This window comes from Sinocyclocheilus anshuiensis, unplaced genomic scaffold, assembly GCF_001515605.1.
Source record: "Sinocyclocheilus anshuiensis isolate Anshui unplaced genomic scaffold, SAMN03320099.WGS_v1.1 scaffold5671, whole genome shotgun sequence".
NCBI classification, from domain to species: Eukaryota; Metazoa; Chordata; class Actinopteri; order Cypriniformes; family Cyprinidae; genus Sinocyclocheilus; species Sinocyclocheilus anshuiensis.
This window is the reverse complement of record NW_015551303.1, coordinates 1,081-10,881: the sequence shown is the minus strand read 5'-3', so window position 1 is coordinate 10,881 and position 9,801 is coordinate 1,081. Positions and strand designations below refer to the sequence as shown.

The 9,801-nt window shown below is 40.9% G+C and overlaps 1 protein-coding gene across 1 annotated transcript; it reads left to right on the top strand.

Annotated features, from left to right (window-relative positions):
- Positions 1–1,884: 1,884 nt before the first annotated feature.
- Positions 1,885–9,117, top strand: LOC107663461 (ATP-binding cassette sub-family G member 2-like; the record flags this gene model as incomplete). The annotated part of the gene is made up of 4 exons (XM_016453703.1): positions 1,885–2,029; positions 2,118–2,272; positions 8,715–8,804; positions 9,044–9,117. Coding segments are annotated over 4 exons (464 nt in total), but the record flags the coding sequence as incomplete, so codon positions are not given.
- Between the last annotated feature and the right edge of the window lie 684 nt (positions 9,118–9,801).

Genomic DNA, 9,801 nt, shown 5'->3' with positions numbered 1-9,801 from the left:
ACTAATGAAGCAGAGCAGGATTTACAAGCTTGTTTTGACCTCACACTCTGATTGGAGTGTTTTTGAAGCTGCTGCCTCCGATCTGGATCCATACCTGGCAATAAAGCTCATTCTGATTCTGATTCTGATTATTTACAGTTAAAAGTAGTATAATATAAAATGTATAAAAATAAAAACAAAAAATGACATATCTGAGAAGGTATAACTACTATTATTCAAATTGAGTGGCTTATTATTCATAAGATTAAATGTTTATCATATCACATTTAAAACAGAATAACAGTGTATATATAATGTAAAAGCAAATAATTGCAATATTTCTCAGGAAGTTTTCAAATATGTTCAAATGTGTTCAATACTGCTCAAATTCAAAACTAACCGAATTGGAAATGAATGGGATTGTATTGCGCACAAACAAAATCCTAATCCTAATTCTTAAGAACATCTTAATTTTTCCCCGTATTTGACTGTTTTTTGTAGAGTTGGTACTAAATTTGGAAGTTCCCCAAAAGTTGCATCATACATAATCATGATTGATCACTGTTTACAACACTTATTGGTGTCACTTCAACTTAACTTTTAAAAACTTGACTTTTTAAAAGTTAAAAAAGTGAAATTTAAAAAAATTATGCAAGTTTGTGTATTGTTTTAAAAGTGCACAAAAATACAAAATCTATATAAAATATTTATTTTCCGAAACATGTTTCAATCTAAAACTGTTTTAATCAAAGCCATAACTCTAAACAAGTTGTGCTCCAAATTTGAGGTAGATATCACAAAAAAATTTACATTATTAGGATTTTGTTTGTGCGCAATACAATCCCATTCATTTCCAATTCGGTTAGTTTTGAATTTGAACAGTACCAGTGAAAATCAAAGCCATAAATCTAAAGTTGAGCTTAGTGCTGGGCGGTATGACCAAAAATGTATACAACGTATTTTTCAAAATTATACCGGGGGTCTGAAAGTTGCTAAATCTAATGCTAAAGTCGCCCTCGTGTGTGTGAGACGCGGGAGCTGATGGCAGGGGGCGGTGTATATTTGTGGAGGTCAATGTGGATATTGTGGATGAGTTCTTCTGTGTCATGACGTTCTATTAGTTCTACAGCTTCAGTTTCGGAACTTTCACGCTTAGTAACACATACAGCTGTTCCCTCACCACAGTGCAACAGTGAAAAGGGACTTCTTTCAAACAGTGTCGCGTTCCGAACGTTGTTTAATTAAGCGACATACACCGGTATTGCGGTGTTTTAAAAATTCATATCATAACAAAAATAAACACCGGTATTCGGTATGAACCGGTATACCGCCCAGCACTAGTTGTGCTCCAAATTTGTTGTTGATATTGCAAAAATGTAGCTTTCTGTAAGATTTTTAGGCGCAATACCAAATGTTTCCACTAGATGAAATTTACTTCCCGGTCTGTCCCCTGTAATGTGGTGATTTTTGACCGTTAACAGTACAAGTGTGACAATTTTTTTTCAGAACCATTTAACCTTTTCGAATCATGTACATTAATTCATTTTGGGGTTTTCTGTGTTCACATAGCAAGTGCAAAATCTTTACCAAGTTTCGTACAATTCCAATGAAGTCAAAAATGGCTAAAGAGCACCAGAGGGTTAAGAGGTCATCTGTGATGATTTTAAGAAGATTCGTTTCAAGAATTTTAATTCTTGTTAAGTTTTGTTTTGAAAAGTAATTTTTGGGAATACAACATATTCTTAAACTTTTTTTCCAAAGTAAGAAAATAGTAAGAAGAAAATAATAATTTAATTCTAAAGAATGTTTGGTGAATTTGGCTTCTGATATTTTCTGTGCAGTTATCTTGGGAATTGATTGCAATTAGAATATTTGATTGATTGATTGATTGATTGATGATGTTGTTATGGTGGGCGTGTCCTCAGGCATGAGTACATCAGCGGATACTACAGAGTCTCGGTGTACTTCTTGTCTAAGATCCTGTCTGACATCCTGACTCTGCGCACCATCCCGGCCATCATCTTCAGCTGCGTGACGTACTTTATGATCGGTCAGACACACATTGCCTTCATCATCACGTCATTCATGTCCGTCTGATATCAGACATGTTGCTTGATGTGTTTGTGTTTCCTGTGCAGGACTGAAGGCATCGGCCGAGGCCTTCTTCATCTTCCTGTTCTCTATCGTTCTGGTGTCGTACACAGCCACGTCCATGACTCTGGCCATCTCCGCTGATCAGACGGTGGTGGCCATCGCTAACATCTTCATGACCATCAGCTTTGTCTTTATGATGGTAAAGAAACACACATACACATTTAAACAGGAATAATAAAGCAATATAATACCACATGTGGTTGTAAGTGTACCATGGTTAAGGGTTTTTATAAAAAAGTGAAGTGAAAGTCATGACATATTTTCAAGTATGGTGACCCATACTCGAAATTGGTGCTCTGCATTTAACCCATCCAAGTGCACACACACAGCAGTGAGTAGTGAACCAACACACACGAGAATGCGAGAATTGAACCGGCAACCTTCAAGTTACAAGCCCGACTTTCTAACCATTAGACCATGACAGCCCCCACACTGCCCGCAAATACTGTAATTATTTAATTATTAATCATTTAGGTGTAATCTTTCTTTCACCAAACTAATGTAGAATAGAGTGAAATGAACTGAAAACAGAAGGGTGAGGGAATGGAAATTTTAAAGGATATTAGTGAGTTAATTTCAAATTTAGATGTATTCATTAAAACAAGAAAATAATAAAATTAAAAAACTTTTTTTTTTTTAAGTAATAGCGAACTATATACATACATACATACATATATATACAGGTACCCCAAGTACCTCCTCTGAGTCACTCCACGGCCAGTCCCCGCTTAGCCTACCCGGGGAAATTTGACGGCACACCAGTTAAATGTAAGGGATTTTTGCTACAATGCTCCTTGTTTGTCTCTCAACAACCTGTGTTATACCTCACAGAAGAAAGTCGCATTGCTTTTGTATGCTCTCTCTTGACTGGCAAAGCATTAGACTGGGCCACCGCCATCTGGAGTTTCAACCGACCAGCCTTTCCCTCGTTTGAGAGTTTTTTTGCGGCTCTTTCGAGAGGTGTTTGATCTCCCCGAAGGAGGAGATGGAGCGGGTGAACAGATTCTCACGTTGCAACAGGGGAAAAGTACGGCAGCAGAGTTTGCTCTGACATTTCACACACTGGATGCACAAACTGGATGGTCAGACGATCCCTTAAATCTGCATTTTCGTAAGGGACTGAATCTGGAGGTACAGGCTGAACTCGCTTGTCGAGGCGAGGGAAAAACTTTGGATCAACTAAATGATCTCGCCATTCGCATCGACAATCTGATTCGTTCTAGGAGACCCAGCAGGGGTTAAACGTTCCATTCACCAAGCCCTCCAGTTGTTCCTGAACAAGAAGCTATGCAAGTGGGACACACACGCATCTCTCCAGAGGAAAGAGATCTTTATTCAGCTTTATTCAGCAGATGGTGTATAAATCTCAATTTCAAAAAATTTACCCTTACCCAGTTGTACTTGGACTCCCCTGGCTTCAGCTACACGAACCACAGATCTCATGGACTGAGGGTCAAATCATTCACTGGTCAGCCAAGTGTTTCACACAGTGTCTTCAGATTCTAGAACCAATGTTACTTGAAGCAGCCACCGTCAAAATAGATCCCTCACACTCAACTGACTTTCCCTCAGACTATGCTGATTTAGCTGAGGCATTCAGCAAGGCCAAAGCTACCCAACTACCCCCACATCAGTCCAGCGACTGTGCCATCGAGCTGCTTCCCGGCACCACACCTCCCAAGGGTCGAATCTTTCCCCTTTCACAACCAGAGACTGAATCCATGAAGGCCTATATAGAGGAGGAATTAGCTAAAGGCGTCATCATTCCATCCACGTCTCCTGCGTCTCCTGGATTCTTCTTTGTCAAGAAGGATGGGAGTCTTCGGCCTTGTATTGACTATAGAGGTTTAAATGAAATAACTGTTAAATTCCAGTACCCCCTACCTCTGGTTCCCCCGGCTCTTGAACCGCTTCGCTCAGCCAAATACTTCACTAAACTCAATCTGCGCAATGCTTACAATTTGATTCGCATCAGAGAGGGGGATGAGTGGAAGACGGCTTTCTCTACCACATCTGGGCACTATGAGTACCGGGTTATGCTGTTCTGGCTTGTCAACAGTCCCTCAGTCTTTCAAGCATTCATAAGTGTGACCCTGGACCACAAAACCAGTCTTAAGTTGCTTGGGTATATTTTTAGCAATAGCCAAAAAAACGTTGTATGGGTCAAAATTATTGATTTTTCTTTTATGCCAAAAATCATTAGGATATTAAGTAAAGATCATGTTCCATAAAGATATTTAGTAAATTTCCTACCGTAAATATATCAAAACTTAATTTTTGATTAGTAATATGCATTGCTAAGAACTTCATTTGGACAACTTTAAAGGCAATTTTCTCAGTATTTTCATTTTTTTGCACCGTCAGATTCCAGATTTTCAATTTCAATTATAAATCTCAATTTCAGAAAATTTACCCTTATGACTGGTTTTGTGGTCCATGGTCACGAATGATGTATTCCATGACATGCTCAATAGATTCATCGTTTACATGGACAACATTCTAGTTTATTCTGACTCCCTTGAGACGCACATTAGCCATGTCCGAGCTGTTCTACAACGTTCAATCTCCCATCAGTTATACGCTAAGGCAGAGAAATGTGAGTTTCACCAGACTTCTACCACATTCCTGGGATATGTAGTCAGTCCTGAGGGAGTGGCGATGGATGACCATAAAGTGCAAGCTGTCTTGAACTGGCCCCGACCTACGACTGTCAAAGAGATGCAAAGATTCCTTGGCTTCGCTAACTTTTATAGACGTTCCATCAGAGACTTAAGCTCCATCGCAGCCCCTCTAATGCCAATGATTAAGAGGAAGAGAGGTCGCTTATCCTGGTCACCAGCAGCTGACAAAGCTTTTCACCACCTCAAAGAACGTTTCTCCACTGCACCCATATTGCATCACCCTGATCCTGAACGTGAGTTTGTGGTAGAGATAGATGCCTCCAGCACAGGTGTAGTGGCAGTCCTTTTCCAACATAATGGCAGTCCACCCAAACATTTCCCCTGTGCTTACTTCTCACGCAAGCTAAATCAAGTGGGAAACCGTGAGCTGTTGGCAATGAAGGCGGCTTTTGAGGAGTGGCGACACTGAGAACTGACAGTTGCCGAGCGCAAGGCACTGCAGAGGGTGGTGAAAACCGCCTCTGCTTATAGTGTACATACACTTATTACATAATCCATATGTATAGTATGTTCATAGTATACCTATCTGTATATCATGCTGATAGTATTTAAAAATCTGTAAATTATGTCCATAGTACTGCCTTATCTGTATATTTATTGTACATTTGTAACATATTGTAGACACTGTATATCCTGTACTTACTGCTTATTGCACTTCTGGTTAGATGCTAACTGCATTTCGTTGCCTTGTACCTTACATGTGCAATGACAATAAAGTTGAATCTAATCTAAATACCTGCTGAATGTCCACCCAACAGGACCTTCGTACCTCACATTCAACAAGTTCATGATCTTCCCAGCTCCAGACATCCGGGAATAACTGCATCCATCCAACTTGTCTCCAATAAATTCTGGTGGCCCTCACTTCGCACTGACATCATTGCATTCATTAAGAATTGTGTAACCTTCAACACTTCCAAATCCTCTAAGCAGATGCCTGCGGGTTTGCTACAACCACTACCCGTTCCTCAGAGACCCTGGTCCCACATTGCCATAGATTTTATCACTGACCTCCCCAACTCCAAAGGCAATACCACCATTCTCACTGTCATTGATCGCTTATCCAAGTCCTGTCGTCTGATACCATTACCCAAATTACCCACACCCCTAGAAACAGCAGAGGTTTTATGCAGTTATGTATTCCGCTTCTATGGACTTCCCGATGATATTGTCTCGGACAGAGGCCCTCAGTTCACCTGTCGTGTATGGGCAGCTTTTTTCAAACTCCTCAACGTCAACATCAGTCTTACTTCTGGCTACCATCCTGAATCCAACGGGCAAACTGAACGCCTCAATCAAGAAATCACTCGCTTCCTAAGGTCTTACTGTCACTGCAATCTGGCTGATTGGAGCAGATATCTCTCCTGGGCAGAATATGCACAAAATCCTCTGCACAAACCATCTACTGGACTCACACCCTTCCAATGCTTACTTGGATTCCAACCACCTCTCTTTCCCTGGGCTGGGGAACCCACAGACTTACCTGCAGTTAATGACTGGCTCAGGAGGAGTGAAACTACCTGGAACGAGGCTCATACCCAACTCCAGCGTGCTGTCAGGAGACAGAAGGAACAAGCAGATCGTCCCGGGATCATGGGTCTGGCTCTCCACTCGAGATCTTCGGCTCCAACTACCCTGCTGTAAACTAAGTCCCAGGTACATGGGTCCATTCAAAGTCATTAAACAAATAACCCGTTTCTTACCGTTTAGCTTTACCTCCTCAGTATCGTATCTCACCCACCTTACATGTCTCTTTGCTCAAGGCCGCTGGTGCTCCGAGAAGGGCGGATGACCTAGATGAGGCCCTGAACTAGGGACACCCTCCCCTCATCATCGACGGTGAGGCATATCAGGTTCAGGAGATCCTAGACTCTCGGCGTCGGGGAGGAATTCTGCAATATCTCGTGGACTGGGAGGGTATGGACCAGAGGAAAGGTCCTGGGTCGAAGCCAAGGATATTCTTGACCCATCACTTACCACTGACTTCCACAGGACCCATCCGGATAAACCGGCCCCTCGTCCTCGCGGAAGACCCCGGCGTCGTTTGCCTTCTCACGTCAGGAGCCGCTTGCAGGGAGGGGGCTCTGTAACGAATCCGGCCTCTGTGGTTCCCCCTGATCGTCACCAGAGGTCGCCATCACCCGAGTATCACCCGCCATCACCCGGGGAAGTCGTGGCCTAATGGTTAGAGAGTCGGACTCATAACCCAATAGGTTGTGGGTTCAAGTCTCGTACCGGCAGGGATTGTAGGTGGGGGGAGTGAATGTACAGCGCTCTCTCCCACCTTCAATACCACGACTGAGGTGCCCTTGAGCAAGGCACTGAACCCCCAACTGCTCCCCGGGCGCCGCAGCATAAATGGCTGCCCACTGCTCCGGGTGTGTGTTCACGGTGTGTGTGTGTTCATTGCTGTGTGTGTGCACTTTGGATGGGTAAATGCAGAGCACTAATTCCGAGTATGGGTCACCATACTTGGCCACATATCACGTCACAAAAGTCACGTCACACAAAAGTATTGACTTTTCCTCTCAAACACCATTTCCTATCACCCTGTTCTTCTTCTTCCTCCTCCTCCTCCTCCTCTTTGGAAGTCTATGACGGTCCATAGAACCATATGGTAAAAAGTTGTAAAATCTGGCACACAGAAGACAGCCCGGATAGGATTCAGAACAATGATCAAAACATATAGAGTAGATTGCTTCCATCAACACCTCCAAAGCTTGCACAGTCCACTCCCTGGGTCAACATTTCATTCGGTAGGATGCTTTTATATTAATGTTTGTTGATTGTATTATTAGGGGCACAGGCACCTACTGAATCTGTTAGTGTTCTTCTTCTTCTTCCACTCTGGAAGTCTATAGTATCCCATAGAACCGTATGGTAAAAAGTTGTGAAATTTGGCACACAGATAGAGAACAGTCTGAACATTAACCACACCAAATTTGGAGTCTCTAACTCAAACCCTCTAGCATCACCACTTGTCCAAAGTTGCACTCATGTTTATGCTAATAAATTTTGAAACATAAGGGCTAGAATCAAAATGCTTTTTCCTCTGATTCCTTGGCTGAAGATGATTCGAATGCACTCATGAAGTCATTTTTTGTCATTTTGCCATTTTTAATGTTTTGAAAAACCTACTTTTTGGAACTCGTCCTAGGCCGTTTGTCTGCTTTTTCTGAAAATTGAACCATATCATCTTTAGACCATGTCCACTAAAAAACATTTTTGAACATGAAGTTATTTTTACTTATAAGTTCTGAACGGTTTGGCCAAAACTCACAAGACTGGTGTCTTTACATTCAGAGCAGCATGCAGAGTACCCAATTTTCTGTGTTGGCCTTATTGAATTTTGACAAAAATTGCTGTATTTTACAAATGCATTGGCGTGTCATTTCAAAGCTTGGTATATGTCTTTGTCACCATGCCCTGATGGTACTCAAAAAGTTTCGTGGCAGTGCCACCTTGTGGGCAGAAAATTGACATTTTTGAGAAGTTGAAACAGATGAAACGGTGGTTTACCGCATCAACAAATTTGATGTCATGATGCCAAACTGTATCTGAGGCTGTATCTCTGCAAATCTTTGACCTACAAACTTTGTGTCACCTCACACTGACCACACCACATCAATTTATTAACAGCGACACCTATTGGTCAAAAGCGATAAACCATTATATCATATTACTAATGATTGAATTCATGATTTTTCAGCCAGTTTGAGTAAAATCACCTTAAGGTGTCTTTAATTACTCATTGTTGCGTTTGGTCTGATCCTCCCTGCCATGTGTGCTGCTCATTCTGCCTCTGCTTGGCCACTTAATTGCTGCTTGCAGCTATATTTTATATGTACGTTTCTGTATTTGTATATAAATTTAGTGGTTAATATTTCTCCGTGTGTTCAGATCTTCTCAGGGCTGCTGGTGAATCTCCCCAGTGTCGCTGACTGGTTGAACTGGTTAAAGTATCTCAGTATTCCTCGTTACGGTCTCGCTGTGAGTCTTTATCTGCATCAAGTTCTTCTCCTGAAGTCCACTTATTGAGATAAATTTTATATATGATTTATATATTCACAATATAACTTGTTTATGTTTGTTAGTAGTTTAGTGTTTATGGTTTTAGTGAAGTATAATAACCTTGATACTTAGAATGAAACACACTGTTTTCTGTTTTGTTAAATGCAGAACAGATAACAATGTTTATTTGTGGCTGATGATGATGAATGTTCTTCCAGGCTTTGGAAATCAATGAGTTCACCGGCCTAAAATTCTGCGACCCAAGGAACATGAGTGCTATAGAAACACAAGTGTGAGTATCAATCTGCGTGTGACGAATAAACAATCAACTGAAATCAGCAAAAAAATGTGACATGAAATAAAAGAAATGTTAATGAACTAAAATGTATTACTTGGAATGCTGACACTTTACAATAATGTTACATTTGTCAAAATCATCAGTTAAACTACCAATGAAAAAGACTTCTGAATCATTTATTCGTAGTTAATGGTAATGTCAACATTTATTAATACATGATTAAAATCAAATGTTGTATATTATGTAATGGACCTGAGCTAACATGAACAATGAAGTTTGATGAGTTTTTATTTACTAGCACTAACAGAAATGTATAAATACTGGAGTGTAGTTCGTGTCAGAACTACATGAAAACTTCTACACGAAAAGCGTAAAAAAAAACTACAAACATGGCAGATGTGCACGACCTACGTTTAAGTAGAGAGTAGGGGTTGAACGACTTCTGATTCTTTGAAGTCGACTTTTATGTGATGAAAGTCGAGTCGAAGTCGACTAGTCGCTGATGACGTCATTAATGAACAAATAAGTCTGGAGCTGTGATAAACAGCTTGTGCACAGCTATGGCATATGACAGTGCTGCCCACATGGCTATTGCTCCTATAACAGCTTTTTTTATCAGTTATTTTGTCTTTAAGTCGTTATATTTCTCACAGATTTCTGCTCGTTCTAAATCAGATA